At 56.3% G+C, this 14,703-nt stretch overlaps 4 protein-coding genes across 4 annotated transcripts; 1 reads left to right on the forward strand and 3 right to left on the reverse strand.

The window, feature by feature from the left end:
* Positions 1-1,273: 1,273 nt before the first annotated feature.
* On the reverse strand, positions 1,274-2,692 carry BP01DRAFT_328580 (SMP-30/gluconolactonase/LRE family protein). The gene is made up of 2 exons (XM_025572953.1): positions 1,841-2,692; positions 1,274-1,789 (listed from the first exon to the last, which is right to left on the reverse strand). The coding sequence occupies exons 1-2, from the start codon at positions 2,593-2,595 to the stop codon at positions 1,513-1,515; spliced, it is 1,032 nt and encodes a 343-aa protein (XP_025427055.1). The 5' UTR covers positions 2,596-2,692; the 3' UTR covers positions 1,274-1,512.
* Positions 2,693-3,569: 877 nt separating this feature from the next.
* BP01DRAFT_419000 (NAD(P)-binding protein) lies at positions 3,570-6,915 on the reverse strand (the record flags this gene model as incomplete). Its single annotated transcript, XM_025579368.1, has 7 exons — positions 3,570-4,930; positions 5,269-5,273; positions 5,646-5,775; positions 5,830-5,922; positions 5,999-6,372; positions 6,657-6,676; positions 6,729-6,915. 7 exons carry the CDS (start codon positions 6,913-6,915, stop codon positions 3,781-3,783), a joined length of 1,959 nt encoding a protein of 652 aa, XP_025427056.1. The 3' UTR covers positions 3,570-3,780.
* Positions 6,916-7,707: 792 nt separating this feature from the next.
* Positions 7,708-10,125, reverse strand: BP01DRAFT_395389 (cytochrome P450). Its single transcript, XM_025578391.1, has 5 exons — positions 9,531-10,125; positions 9,464-9,469; positions 9,349-9,400; positions 8,550-9,272; positions 7,708-8,478 (listed from the first exon to the last, which is right to left on the reverse strand). Exons 1-5 carry the CDS (start codon positions 9,697-9,699, stop codon positions 7,860-7,862), a joined length of 1,569 nt encoding a protein of 522 aa, XP_025427057.1. The 5' UTR covers positions 9,700-10,125; the 3' UTR covers positions 7,708-7,859.
* Positions 10,126-10,404: 279 nt separating this feature from the next.
* Positions 10,405-12,389, forward strand: BP01DRAFT_408414 (putative cytochrome P450; the record flags this gene model as incomplete). The annotated part of the gene is made up of 4 exons (XM_025578816.1): positions 10,405-10,638; positions 10,737-10,841; positions 10,896-11,024; positions 11,088-12,389. The coding sequence occupies exons 1-4, from the start codon at positions 10,570-10,572 to the stop codon at positions 12,387-12,389; spliced, it is 1,605 nt and encodes a 534-aa protein (XP_025427058.1). The 5' UTR covers positions 10,405-10,569.
* Positions 12,390-14,703: the final 2,314 nt, after the last annotated feature.

The following is a 14,703-nucleotide window of genomic DNA, read 5'->3' on the forward strand; positions in this document are numbered from 1 at the left end:
TACCAGTCATCAATAGCATAGCACAATCCAGAATAGACGACCAGTGAATCCCAGTCCTGCTTGGAGGCTCCCAGAGGAAGTGCTCAGGCTAGTTGTTGAAATAGATGAAAATTCGTCCGCACTATGTCGACGACCCGCGCATTCGTGGCCAGACGGACAACAAGCATAACCGCCCTGATATAGGCGCACTTCACCGACATACATGATAGAATTGTGCTGGGCTGCTCTGACCAGGTGACGAGGGTAATTCACCAGCATTACCGCAGCCGCAAGCATGAAGTGGCCCGCTTGTCGCGTGTCTGCACAATTCTGCGCTGACCAGGAGTAATCTTTCCATGCACAGAGCGGGTATGTCCTGGCGCTCAAGGTCATTGACAGTGACTGACTGGAAGACGACTGCGGGTCAATGGTTGATACCTCACATCACTCTGGCATGACGGTGAGGAGACATGAATCAAATCGCCGGAAGGGCGAGATGCAGACTCGAGTAGCCGTAAGCGATGTGGACTCTATCGGCGGATTATGAATTCCACCTTCTGGAATTGCAATTGCCACTTCGATGAACTCGAACCAGAATAGAAAGACCCACCAACAAACCCACTCAATAGTCTTTATCACACCCTGAGCAACGGTGCGATATGTGGATCTGTCATGCGTCTCAAACAGGTCACTATGCCTCTTTCGTAGCGCAAAAGTTGTGGGGAAAGCATACTCACTCGATCATGCATGACCCTGCTTAATTTCGCCTACTCTTGTCCCAGATTCATCTTAATAACTGTCCAGGAAGACTTCCCTCCCTGCTGATAGAATACTCCCACAACGTCTGGATCGACCACTGCGATGTCTCCTCCGACCGCAACCACGACAAGGACTACTACGACGGACTCATCGATGTAAGCACTTCTCCCTTCCCCGGAAGACCCACTCACGCAACCACCCACCAGGTCACCCACGGCTCCGACTACGTGACCATCTCCAACACCTTCATCCACGACCACTGGAGGCCTCGCTGCTCGGCCACTCGGACAGCAACGCCAAGGAGGACACCGGCCAGTGGTGGTCAGTGGTAGATAGTCATTCGTTATCGCGTAGTGATCTGATAGTTCAATATATCACCTGCCAAGACGTGATCTATTATGGAGATCTGTAATGTGAAACGCCATGGCTTGCAAGGTCTCCACAGGTTCCTCGCTCGGACCAGTGCATCGCATCGCATGATTGATCTTCGGCAAATACTGTACTCCGTATGCTCGGGACGCACGTTGTTCGTTGACTCGCTGTACTGGTGCTACATCAGCAGGGGTGTTTCCGTACCGCTTGTGCGTTGTGTATGTCGTATGATAAGCCATATATACATAAAGATTAGATCAATACAGCTCCAGCTGACCCCCTTTTCCTTCCCTTTCTCTTGTCCACCATACAGAGTACACAGAATGTACTCCCCCCAATCCACAATACTATACTATACTAATTATCGTGATGCAACCCCCCGACAACCCCCAATCGAATCCCTCAATTGAACATGACATGATAGATCCTCTCCTCCGCCATCAAAAACATCTCCCCCGTCCTCCCAAACGCGAAATTCGCCACTCCGCCCTCCACGAGGATCTTACCCAGCAGCACCCCGCCACTGGACCAGACATTCACCCCGTCGCCGCATCCGGCGTAGACATTGCCCTGCGCATCGACCTTGATGCCATCGGGGACCCCGTTGTCAGCCATCACGAAGACGCGACGGTGAGTGAGGGCGGGTTGGTTGTGGATGAGGGATACGTCATAAGCGTAGCTGGTTCTTCGATCAGTTTGGTTATGTACTAGACAGCAGAGCGAAACATACATCGTAGCAGGCATCAACGGATCGAAACTCCCATTGCCCAGCGCATACCCCGTATCGGTCACATACAAGACCCGTCCATCGGGGGAGAAACTCAGTCCATTCGGCTTGACGAACCCATCGGCCACGACCCGCACATTGCCACTGACGGGATCGAACCGGTAGACCTGATTCGGGAGCTGCGGGGCAGGTCGCAGGCCCTGGATGGAGCCGTACGTCGGGTCGGTGAAGTAGATGCCCCCGTCGGTGGGGTGCACGACGACGTCGTTGGGGGAGTTGAAGGGACGCGAGTAGAAGCTGGTCAGCAGCGGGGTGGTTGCGTAGGATCCTTGTGCGGATTCGTTGTTGGTGGTGGTGGCGGCGGCCAGAGACATCACGTACAACCCGGCGGGGTCGGTGAAGTTGCCCAGGCCGCAGTACAGGATCCCATCCCCGTAGGCGATGCCGCCGTTGGGGTTGGGGATGGGCGGGGAGGGACGAACGATCTCCGCGGTGAGCGGGTGGGCGTCCAGGTCGACCTTGGAGATCTGGATGGTGGTCTGGTTGGTGGTCGGGTCGGTGAGGATGTTGCTGGTCATGTACAGGGTGTTGGTGGTGGGGAGGTAGACGGGGCCTTCGTGGGCGAAGGCAGTGGTGTTGCTGAGGAGGATGGAGATGGTGGGATGGGCCCCGGTGATGTTGAGGAAGCCTGGATCGTACACTTGGAAGGCGGAGGAGATGTTGCCCGCATACGCATACGGGAGGAGAGTGAGGGCCATCTTGTCGATTGACCCCAGTTGTGCAGTGTGCTGTGCAGTGTGCAGAGGGAAGTGGTGGTTGGGGATCGCAGGTTATAAGTCTCTGCGGGGAGAGATGTTAGAAGGTTATTCATTAATCGATTAACTTAGATTCTCGATGGTCTCTCTTGGGAAAAGATCATCCCACGCGGTCTTGGCCTCACCGAGGTTTCTCCGACTACGCCGGTCAGAACTGGTTAGACTCAGTGCATTTATCGATGGAGTCTGATTTTGTTCGTCGTGATCGGAATTCTCTTCCGAACAACAGGCAATAGCCGCCATTGGAAATACAGTATCGATGTTTTGTAGACTATATATCACTTAGCTTTATTATCAGCTATTACCCTAAGTCAACCAGAGGTAAGTCTTATTTAGAATATTGTATCCAGATATTCTATGTAGCTGGAGGTAGAGCTAAGAAGTTATTTAAGCTAATATGATATAGTTAACTAGTTATTGATTTAATAAAGTTAAATTATATAAGCTATCCGCTCAAGAATAGATAGTAGAACTATCAGGTACAATACTAGGTAGGATATTACTATGGATAATTCAACTACTATAGAGGAGCAGGAGTACTAGAAATAATATATATATAAAGCTATTTACTTGCTTAGCTTCATCTTTAGCTACTATCTAGTCCTAAATGACTCTGCGTGGTACTACTTATAAGTGTAGCTGGTTAACAAGATATAAAAGTAATAAAGTACGTATAGGATCAAGTAAAGGAATTATTCACATGATTTAAAGAAGACAGTGAATACATCAGTGAAGATCGATCATGAGAATTGCATTTCATAATGGCGGCTATCGTCTGTAGTCCTGTTTCTGAGGCACAACAGCCTTCCGTGGCATTGAGTCATCCAGATCCACTCAACTCATGCATAACAGTATAGAGGATGCCTGATGCCCTATCATCCACTTGTGCTGACCTGGGTAGAATGAGAATACCGTGGCATCCGTCCATCATCCACCTGATACTTGTCTAGCTATAGCTATAGCTACATTGAATGAAAAGTAACCCTAGGAAGGGCAAACCGTGAAATTGATCTGTTCAACCCATTAACCATAACGCAAGTAACTACATCTCTGTTTTAGGTGCTAGACACACGACCACACAACCACTGCACGAAGCCAACCATCCCCCCTCACAGACAAAACACCAAATTATGCCTCCTTCTCCTCCTGCTTCTCATTCTCCATGAACCACCGCACACTCCGCTCCAGCCCCTCCTGCACCCCAACCTGCGGCCGATACCCCAGCACCCTGCGCGCCTTCGCCCCGTTCAACGTGCGCGTCAGGGTACTGAACCGGATCCCCTCGCGCGTCATATTGGCCTTCCTGGTGCCCCCGGAGACAATCCACGCCACCCACTCATTGAACCAGCCGATCGTCAACCCCACCCACTTGGGAATCACGATCACCTCCTCGGGCCGGACGGGCTTGCCGGCGAGACGGGAGACCTCGCGCTGGAAATCCCAGAACAACCAGGGATCCTCGTTCGTGATGTGGAAGCACTCCCCATCGACGCGACTCTCCGGCGGGGGCGCGGGTTTTCCCCACGCCTCGACCAGGGCATGCGCGGCCAGCAGATGGGCATCGGCCAGGTTGCCCACGTACACGAAATCGTAGGGGTTGCGTCCGTTGCCCATCTGGAAGCGCAATTTACCCTGGCGCGCCACGGCGAACATCTTGCCGAGGGTGCCGATATCGCGTTCCCCGAAGGCGAGGCTGGGACGGATGGCACACGTCAGGATCCCGTGATCGTCTGGCTGCACCTCCTGCTCCTTAGTATCATCATTCTGATTATTATGATGATTGAGGAGGCGGGTGCGATTCGCCGCTTGGATCGCATCCTCCGCATCCGCCTTTGCAATGCAATACAGGCGCTGCTGCACGGGCGGCCGTAGGATGGGCAGCTCCTCGGTCGCGTCGATCAGATCAGTGTGGTTGTCGTTGATCACCCCCGAGGTCGAGGTGTTCACCAGCGCCTGGACGGTGCCCACGTCGCGCGCGGCCGCCAGGAGGTGGTGCGCCCCTTCGACGATAATTCCCCGGTAGGCGCTCTCCGGCGCGTCGGAGAACTCGGGCGAGGCGGTGTGGAAGATGGTTTTGGGTCTCGCCAGCTGCATGATGCGCTGCACGTCGGCGGCGCACGAGAGGTCGCCTTCGTGGTAGTGCACGCTGGGGGCGGCATGGCGGTTGCGCGTGGTGGTGACGTCGAGGCTGTGGATGATCGTGTTGGGGTCTTCGGCGAGGAGTTTGGCGATGATGTGGTAGGCAATGAAGCCGTTGCCGCCGGTGATGAGGACGGGACTGAGGGACATGGTGTATATATATATATGTGTGTGTGTGTGGATTGAATATGTGTGTATGTTTATGTGTGGAGGTGGATTGATTGTGTATGGGAGAAAGAGAGAGAGAAAGAAAGGAAAAAAGTCACAGAAATAAGAGGGCAAGGCTGTTCTTATTGTTTCTGGGGGTGACGGCACAAAGACTCTCTCATTCACGCTAAACACCGTTAGATTCAATCAGTGCACAGCACGATCCCTGCAGGAGACACCTATCACATCGCCACGATATCCCCCGGCAGGCTGTAGTACACCCTAGGGATTAGGGGCTGATTGCCGATAACTACATACTTAGTACTTGACTAGTACTTGGTACTTCGTAAATAAAAGGGAATGCTTATACAGTACATGCTTACTCAGCGACTGCTCATCGAACTACCAAGTACCTACTAAGTACCTACTAAGTACCGACTAAGTACCTACTAAGTAGTTATAGGCACAGACAGCACCGAATGTCTCCAAAGCACGAGAATAATCTATATACAGCCAACCCTCCTATTCACTATCGCACTCTCGACCCTCTCACCACCTCAGACAGGCGGATCCGTCAGAAACTCCAGCTCCTGCGCATCCATCCGTCCATCCTCCCCGCCCTTCCCCTTCAGCCTCTCCCAAGTCGGCCCCCCCGGCCGACGCTGCATCGACAGATGAGTCCGGACCGCTTCTCCGGTCTCACTGACCTTGGGGGCCTCGCGACTCCCGCTCTGCAGGGAAGTAAAGAAGGAGGAGCCGATGGAGCGTAGCCGAGCAAAGCACATGGGGAAGGAGGTAGCGCAAGCGACAATAATGGCGATATTCATCTCGACAATCCTACCCCAATCAGCATCACCCTTCAATTCGCAGGTTCAAGTGCAAGAGACATACGTAAACTGGGCATTCCGCCCCGTCACCCAAAACACATCCGAATTATCGTTGATCTGGAAATTGATCAATCGGGCCAAACTGGTGGCGCAAGCCCTACCCTCCCCCCTCGTTAGCAATTCTGTACGGCGGCACCAGACACCATGCATGCAACGGGGACAGGGAAACGCACCCCAATCCACTCATAAACGTCACGAACAGCCCAATCCGTCGCCGTCGACTCACTTGCAGCTTGACCAGTCGCGGGATCGGCAGCAGTAGCACGTAAAAGTCCGTCACCACGTTGATGACCGACTGGATGGTGATCATCGTGTCCGAGGTGAACTTGCAGTACGGAGCGTCCAGCTGCGAGAGCTTCGCGCATTTCACCAGACTGCCGATGGCGACGGCGATGCAGAGGGTGTACAGCACCGCATCGGCCACGATGCCGATCCAGACGGCCACGATTTCGCGGCGGAGCGGGAAGATGCGCTTATAGAGGAGCAGGATGGAGATTTTGGCGAAGCACACGGTCCATGGGAAGGTGATGCCGCCAGCGTCGAGGACCTGGCCGAGAAAGAATTAGGGTAGGGGTCGGGATGGATTGTGGAGGGGACCTACTCGGTTGGATGAGGGGTGGATGAGGTTGATGGCGCGCACATCCCACATATGGCGGCCGATGCCCAGGGGGAGGGCTGTCCCGTAAGGAATTAGAGGGCTGAGATGGACATAAGGATGAGGGACTCACTTACTCTGGGTGTACAATGTCATATGTGCTATCGAGCCACACTGCTTCTCCTTAGCATGCTGTCGAAAACCACCGGACCACCACCACCATCCCAGGAACTTACTATCGCGAGAATGCACGTCGCTGCAAGTCACCCATGTCAGCCACATCCTCCACCAACAAGACTCAAACTTACTGTCTTCAGCCCCCCACATCTTGATCAGACACGTCCGCACCCAGACCCGCGCCGATACCGCCAACAGCGCCAGAAACAGAAAGATCGACTGCAGCACGATAATCGCCGTCCGCTGCGACGGCGGGTTCACGAAATTCGACACTTGGCCCGCCGGCGGCGCGACAGCAGGGATGTTGTAGTAATCCATGACCAGGCAATGCGGAGCAAGCAGAGCAGAGCAGCGCAGGCAGAGCAGAGGCAACGCCTGATCGTGAAGGAAGAACTATCAGCATTTAAGACCCTCCTCACGCAGCTTACCCACCCTGCTGAACCGATGCTGACAGACACAGACCCAGATCAGCCCGAGCGGAACGCACACAAGCGTGAGGACCCGTGCAAACATTCCTGCATGTCAGATTCCTCAGGTCAAGCGTCGCCATGCTCCGACAGTGCGAAGCGAGAAGCAGACCGGGAGGCCTGATGGAGGGGATGACGGACTGACTCTCGTGGGGTCCAAAACCTGCGCCTGGGATTCCCCCCGGCCCGCATCTTCAGACGGTGCTGGTCTGGACAAGGCTCTGCGAGAGTTGGGTGGCTTGGGCTTGATGTCGTTGTGGTGGGGGGGGGAGCGAATGGCTCTAGACGCTGGGCTTACCAAGCGTGGCTGCAGGATCAACCCCTCCCTCAGCGCTCGGCGCCAATGACTGTCTTGCAGATGATGTTTTTAATTGCTATTGCTTTTGCTATTGCTATTGCTATTGCGCTTGTGATACGCACACGCTTGTCTGCATGCATGCACTACGCACCGAGCGTTGGGGGATGGAGCCAGTCAGTGGCCTCGGATTCCATGCCTTTTCTTTTTTGGTTGCATTGCAGGGCTTCACGGAGTCTCCGGGGATATTCCCCCTTCTGTCCCGCGTTTCTGGACCATTTCACTCGATACATCCGCGGGATGAAAGTGGATATCTCGTCCAGCCTGGCCTATCTAGGTATTAGGGGTCCATCTCCAGGCGAAATCCGCTGGTGATTCGACGGTGCCACCGGAAGTATGTCCAGTCTATACGGAATACTTCTTAGTAGTTACAGTATAGTGCCATGCAAATATCGACCACACACACCACAGTCACCACAACACCACAGCGATAGATAGTCCTACAGCCCAACGTCATCGCGTTTTCCCACCACCAACCGTACATCTCCACCCCGAACCGGCCCCCCCGGCCCCGAGGAGACGGGAGTAAACCCTACCTGCGGAACCCCATCCAGCACCGCCTCCACGCGGAACCGCCGCACCACCAGCGCCGCAAACGTCAGCGACAAGCGCTTGCTCAGATACCGGCCGACGCATTTATGCTTGCCCGCGCCAAACGGGATGAAACTCTTGCTCTGCGCCAGGGCCGGGTGGGCGAGGAACCGGTCCGGGTCGAAGCGGTCCCACTCGCGGCCCAGAATCGGGTGTCCCATGGCCAGCTGGCGGTAGGGCACGAGCAGGTGCGCCCCCGCGGCATAGACCCGGTCGTTGATGGTCACCGCCTGCGCGACGCTGCGCGCCGAGCTGGAGTTCATCGTGAGGCGCTGAGCTTCATTGTACAGGGCGGAGAGGAGGGGGTTCTGCTCGAGGCGTACTGCGAGGGCGGAGAGGGGTTCGCCGGCCGCCGTGCTCTGGGAGATGAGGGTGTCGACTGCGGCGGTGACGGCGTGCAGGGTGGGTGGGTGGGTGCTGATGTGCGCGAGGATCCAGAAGGGGAGTTTGAAGACGTTGGCGTTGGCTCTGTTCCCGTTCGTCAGATCTCACTCACGCAGGTCGATAGAACAGGGATGGATGGCTGGCTACGGACTCACCCCCAAAGCACCATCAACAAATACGCGGCCATATCGGCCTCGCTCAGCCCGCGCCGCCGCATCTCCGTGAGGGACTGACGCACTGCCCAGGATTGGTCCTCCTGGCTCGCGGCGGGCAGCCGCATGTAGTCGACCAGACAGCGCAGCACGCGGGTTCGCGCGAGACGCACCGCCCTCCCGCACGGCCGGGGGAGGTTGAACAGCAGCTTCCACAGCTCGTTCTCCAGACACACCAGATCCTCGACCAGGGACGGGGAGAGGTCCCAGATGGCGGCGCCAAAGTAGGCGGTCGTGACCGCGTGGATGATCGCCGTCTGCGCCCACTTGTAAAGCGAGACGGTGCGGCGCTGGCCATCCTCCGCGGGGTGGAGCAGGGTCGGCGCCTCCAGGGCCTCCCATCGGATGTGCGACTCGAGCACTTCCAGCGAGCGCGAGAGAATGGCCGGGCTTAAGGACTTCTCGAGGAGCTGCTTGCGCATGAGCTCCTCTGCGACCAGGACTAATGGCGGGGCCTGGGCTTTGGCTTCCGACTCGTGGTCCATCTCCGAGATGCCCCGTTCAGAGCAGCCCAGCCCCCGGAGGAGGTTCTTCAGGTGCTCCACGTGCGTGAGCTGCGGGGGCTCCCTGAGCACCGCAGTCGCATCCTGCTCCGAGAGGATGTAGTAGATCTTCTGCCCGAAGACGTTGATGGCGACCGGCTCGCCGCTGCCTTGGCAGTACGTGCTGTGAAGACACGGATTAGCCATGAGGGAGGGGGGGGATATGCGAGTGCTAGACTCGAAGGGGCATGGATCCTCACACGGCAGACGATAGCAGAGCATGGGGATTCCTTAGCATCGGGATGGCATGGCCTGCCCCGAATCATTAGCGCCGTTCACGAAGGGGTCCGAGCATTCAGGCAAACCAGGCCGTACCAACGACTGTGTGTGTGTGTGTGTGTCAGCAGGAGATCATCACGGTTTCTGCTAAAGTCGCACTCACAGGGAAACCAGTAAGGAATCTCACGCGGCGAGTTGGGGCTGAGCAGCGGACGGACGGTGAAGCGCCACAGACGCCAGAACCCGAGAGCTACGACGCCATAGAGGATGGTGTCCAGCAGGCTCAATCGATCCTGGATGAACCCAAAGTCGGTGGCAGGAAGAGCGTACATGATGCACCAGACACTGCAGCAGAAAGACAGTGGAACGGAAGGAGGGTGAGGTCGAGAGGTAACCGCCCCAAAACTACTCGTCCTTATATTGACCACCCAGTTTCTCCGATGAACGATGCAAGCCACGGCTGGGCCATCACATTCGTGACCGAGCTGCTTGGCCGCCAAAGCAAGGATAGGGATTGGAGGGGCTTCTTCGACCGAGGGCCCAGCCGGGGTTTCGGTTTCGCCACGTCGACTGGGCTGCACGATAGATTAATATCGCGAATATTGCTGGCCTGATGCGGACTTGTCCGCGGCTATGAGCTGACTGGCTTATCGGAACCACTATTCCTAAGAGCATGGCAGTGCACACTGCACAGTACACCGGCTGCGGCTGAAAGAAGAGGGCAGTTTCATTCTGAGGATCACGAAAGACCGGGGATCGCAGGTGTTATCTTTAGGGCCAACCACGCGTGAACACACGTGCAGAACAGAGCAGTCCTGATAGCGAATCCGATGCAAGACGAGCGGGGTGATGCCACTATTTAACCTCGTATTCCTGCAGGTTCTAAACTAGCGTAGAGTAGCGTAGATTATTATCGATGAATATAGGGTCTGTGCCAAACTTGGCATTCCTCCGCACGGGAGGATGAATTGCTTGTCTAACTCCATCCGCTTAGGGCTTCATTTCGAGGGATCCCCCGCGGGCGAAACGCTCCTTATCTGCAATGATGGCTCAAGCATCTGATCCTTGGGCTGGTGGATGGTAGCTGGGCCGTGGGCTGCGGCTCCTTTTGTAGTTGGCCTGTATCCGTATGCTTGGTGCTGCTCCCCCCCCGGTCGTGATGATTCTGTAGTTCTACAGACCTTTGCCTGGTGACAGACGGCATGCAATCCTCACTGTCAACCGTAACCTTCAATCTTGGGGCCGTTCCTTGGGCCGTGCTGTCGGTCTTGGTTTGCGGTTGGCTCATTCGCTGTGGGATGCGAGCCAAGGCCCAGGAGCCGGTAGATCTACTGCAGCACTGGAGTGAACCATGCTGATGCCATGTTAGAGACGTCAAAATGTCCTCCTCGTGGAGCCGTCGATCCCCCTGCTCAGGGTGGTGAGCCGACTGCGATATCTTTTGCAAGGGCCTGAACTGGTGCAGCAAGCGCACGTAAGTCCGTCCTATCCCCCGGAAACACCGTCACTGAGCTCAACTCGTGTACAGACCACCGAGGGCGCCTATGCCATTCCCACCCCAGAAGGATATCAGGTCCACTTCTCGTCGAGGGAGCACATCAAGCAGCTGGTGCAGGCCCCCGACACCCACCTGTCTCTGCACGCGCTGGCGAAAGATGTATGTCTGCCCCGGCTTTTGGTCTCGCTGGCCGGCCCAGGTTCTTCGGTCTGACCCCGACAGATGTTCCAACCGAAATACACCATGAACGGGCTGGGCTTCGACGACACGATGAGCGCCAACGGGACGGTGCACCAGCGCGCCCTCCAAGCCGAGCTGCGCGCCGCCCTGCCAGCCCTAAGTCGGCCGCTGAACGACTGCATCGCCACCGCCCTCGCCGCCGAGATTGGGGAGGGCCAGTCGTCGGGGGGATGGCGCGCGCGGCCCATCTTCCCCATGGCCAAGCGCATGATCACCGCCGCCAACGCCCTCATCTTCTTCGGTCCCGACGTCTCCACCGACGCGACCTTCCTCGACGCCGCCCTCGAGTACCCCGAGCACCTCATGGAGACCGCCGAAGCCCTGCGCCTGCTGCCCGGCTGGCTGGCCCCCTACGCCGCCCCGTACCTGATGCGCCGCCACCGCGCATTGCGCATCCTGCTGGACCGACTCACCCCCATCGTGGAAGGCCGCATCCGCGACCCCGAGAGCGCCGCCAAGCACGCCGACTGCATCCAGTTCTTCGTCAACGCGGCGGCGCGCAAGCACCAGCAGCGCGAGTGGCCGGCGCGCCGCATCATCCAGGTCCTGCTGGGGGTGTGGTTCGCCTCCGTCCACCAGCCCGCCATGTGTCTGTTCTACGCCCTCGACGACCTGTGTCTGCATCCGGAGTACGTGCCGGCGCTGCGCGCGGAGGTGCGCGCTGCCAGTGCGGCGTCGGGGGAGGCGCACGCACCGCGTCTGCTGCCCAACCCAGCGCACCTGCCGCTGCTTACGAGCTTCCTGAAAGAATCTGCGCGGCTGCATCCGACAGACTCGATTTCCCTCCGTCGGAAGGTGGTGCAGCCGTGGGTATTGAGTGATGGGACCTCCCTCGCGAAGGACGATGTGGCTTGTATCCCGTTGCAGCCGATTCTGAGGGATCCAGCCCTCTACAGCAATCCACTCACTTTTGATCCGTATCGGTTCATCCGCAGCAGCCGCAGCCGCAGCAGCAGCAGCACCCAAAGACCCCAGAGTGAAGCCCCACCCCCAACCCACACCACCCCTCCGAAACACACGGTGGTGACAACAACATCCGACTTCACCGACGCAGACGCAACCTTCCCCATCTGGGGCCTCGGCAAACGCGCCTGTCCCGGACGGTACTACGCCTCGTTGCTGCTGAAGCTTGTGCTGGCGCAGATCCTGCTGCAATATGAGGTGAAACTGCCCGTGGAGGGCAGTCAACGGCCCGAGAAGCGGTATTTCTACTGGCGGTCGGCGATTGTGCCCAAGGCTGGAGCGGTGTTAATGTTTCGCGAGAGGGATACGGTGGAGGCATAGGGAGGTAGTTACTAGTTCGCTGGAGGGTTGGGTCTGAAGGTTGATTTGAACGGTGGTTAGTACTTGAGGATGGGAATTGGTTGTTGTGTTCTATCGCCTGATCATATCAGTTGCAGGGCAGATGGCCGTTAGCATTTAGTAGGGCGATACGTCCAGAATGCACCGCGGGGACTTCAAATCGTGCTGTGCTTTGCAGAGACACCGGGTCATAAACCGGCTGGTCCATCGTATCTTTCCAAGTTTTTACAGCCCTAACCGCCGTCGTTCATAGCCATCTCCCCCGGGATGGCTGTCCGGCCTCATCCCTCCCTGCAGGGGTTACCGTCTATTTCTCGCAGCCTGTAACACCGACCATCTAGCGACTTGTCATGCCATTTGCAATCTTTGCCTCTTTAGGGGGTAGGTAGGGATGGAAGCTCCCGCATGGTGTGAACAGTACAGTAGACGGTGAGAATTCCGGTCTAACTATCTCGGTGTGTTCGTCCTTGCTCTGTCGGCAGGATGAATACGGGCTGGGAAACCGTGTTAGAATGTGTTCTGCGTGAGCTTGAAATTCTCTGTTTCATTTCTTTAGTCGAGTCAATCGCGGGACTGTGTTTTCATCGCATACTACTACCAAATGCATGCCACCGAACAAAGCCCTAACCCTCAGAAAGGCTGATGGTCATGTTGCAGAACCAGTAGGCCGACATCTGCCCGCTGCATGGGCCTGCTTCGGACCAGCCCTGAAGTGGTTCCAATCTGTCTTGGGTGAATGAATCTTCCTAAACTATTGCCTGCTCCGTGAAGGAAGACGCGTATCCTCCACCCCGAAAATCAGGTGTCGAGGCCGTCCAGGGACTGGCCAATTAGTCAGCGGCAGGAACCCTGCCCTGATGACCCGCATTGGCTTAGCGTCTCAAAGACAGCCAATCGTAGAAGGTCAGAGGGGCCGCTGACTGATCAATACTTATATTTAAGGCAGATCTAAATTGGTTAGACGAGTTTGAGGATCGTCAGGGAGAACGATGCGCCTTGTTTGGCATGAGTCTGGATTCCTGGATGTGTGGACTAACCATGGTGGAGTAGACTCGCTCAGAAGGAACTTGGTAGATTTTCGCGAGTATCCTCGATTCTATTGTGACGATGGAGTACATCTGTGGACATGAGGGCTGATTCGAGGCAGTACGGAACATATCGTGGACTACTAAAAAGTGACGGTGGTTTCGTAGACAAGAACCCTCATCACTTTCTGAGGCATTTACGATGCTCCACACTCCTTGACATGTTCCATCTCCGAGAACAAGACGAGACAGGTCGAGACAGGTCAACGGGGCCGAGATCCGTCTCTCCACTCACTCCCTGATTATCTCCAAACCGGAGCACGGAGAATGACAGCGAAACAAGCCTGTCACAATCACCTATCTCATTCGGTTGAGTGAGATAAGATGTCCAAACAGTATCCCCAGGAACTCAGGCGTACGTAATTCCAAACCCGTAGTTAACTACTAGTTACTTAGACCCGCTAGCTATACCGACCCACCGGAACACCGGGTACTTTGATTTTAGCCTGCAGCTTACCACTGCCCTATCCGCAAGGTTCCTGACGGGACGTGCGTCAGGAGCCCTTGACGGTCTGACGCGTCAGCTTCAAACCAACCGTGCAGAAGCTTGGAATTCCAGCATGCGTGCATGGTCATGAGAAAGTTGAAGCCAGTCACATTACTGGGCCTACCAAGCACCATCGCTTCAGGCAGACGGATGCAGGCGGACGCGAACAAACAGTAGGATGTTACTCCGTACTGAGATGAGGATCTGCACAGCTGCATCTCTATCGGCTTGGCAGCTGTCCATGGGGCCCGGTTGATGCCGCGTACAGGCTAACAATGCTTCACTGGTCTAGTTCACACGCACCTAACACCAGTCCAGCATCCGTAAACCAATAATGCGTCTTCACGGCTTGGCTGCCAGGCCAAGCTCATTCTCAGATAGATGAAGCAGGCTGATGCACACCACCGGTCAGTGAACTATGGCCGAGCTGACGAGGCCGCCAAGCGTGGTAGTGGCCAGCTCGACATCGGTGGCAGGGTGTGCAAGATGTCGACAATCAAGAAATATGCGGTAACGTGGGACCTACTCGGTTCGCACGCGGGGTAGCCGTCACCGGTGCCGTGCAGTTCATGTTGGAAGGTTTCGCCAGGGGCAGGGTCGGAGTCGTCACGAGAGCCAGACCGGTGCGTCAGTGGCAGGATGAAGAAACGCGCCAACAGCATCATGGATTGGTGGGAAAGACCCTCATGCATCCAGATCGGTGATCAGTGGGGACCGCGGATAA

The sequence above is a fragment of the Aspergillus saccharolyticus genome, assembly GCF_003184585.1.
Source record: "Aspergillus saccharolyticus JOP 1030-1 unplaced genomic scaffold BP01scaffold_53, whole genome shotgun sequence".
Taxonomy (NCBI): domain Eukaryota; kingdom Fungi; phylum Ascomycota; class Eurotiomycetes; order Eurotiales; family Aspergillaceae; genus Aspergillus; species Aspergillus saccharolyticus.

Coding starts and splice junctions, on each gene's coding strand:
- BP01DRAFT_395389 (XM_025578391.1), bottom strand. CDS start 9,699: ATGTACGCTCTTCCTGCCACCGACTTTGGGTTCATCCAGGATCGATTG. Junction 9,273..9,348: donor GCTCTGCTATCGTCTGCCGT/GTGAGGATCCAT, acceptor GTGTCTTCACAG/CACGTACTGCCAAGGCAGCG. Junction 8,479..8,549: donor TTGTTGATGGTGCTTTGGGG/GTGAGTCCGTAG, acceptor GAACGGGAACAG/AGCCAACGCCAACGTCTTCA.
- BP01DRAFT_328580 (XM_025572953.1), bottom strand. CDS start 2,595: ATGGCCCTCACTCTCCTCCCGTATGCGTATGCGGGCAACATCTCCTCC. Junction 1,790..1,840: donor CCGTTGATGCCTGCTACGAT/GTATGTTTCGCT, acceptor TCGAAGAACCAG/CTACGCTTATGACGTATCCC.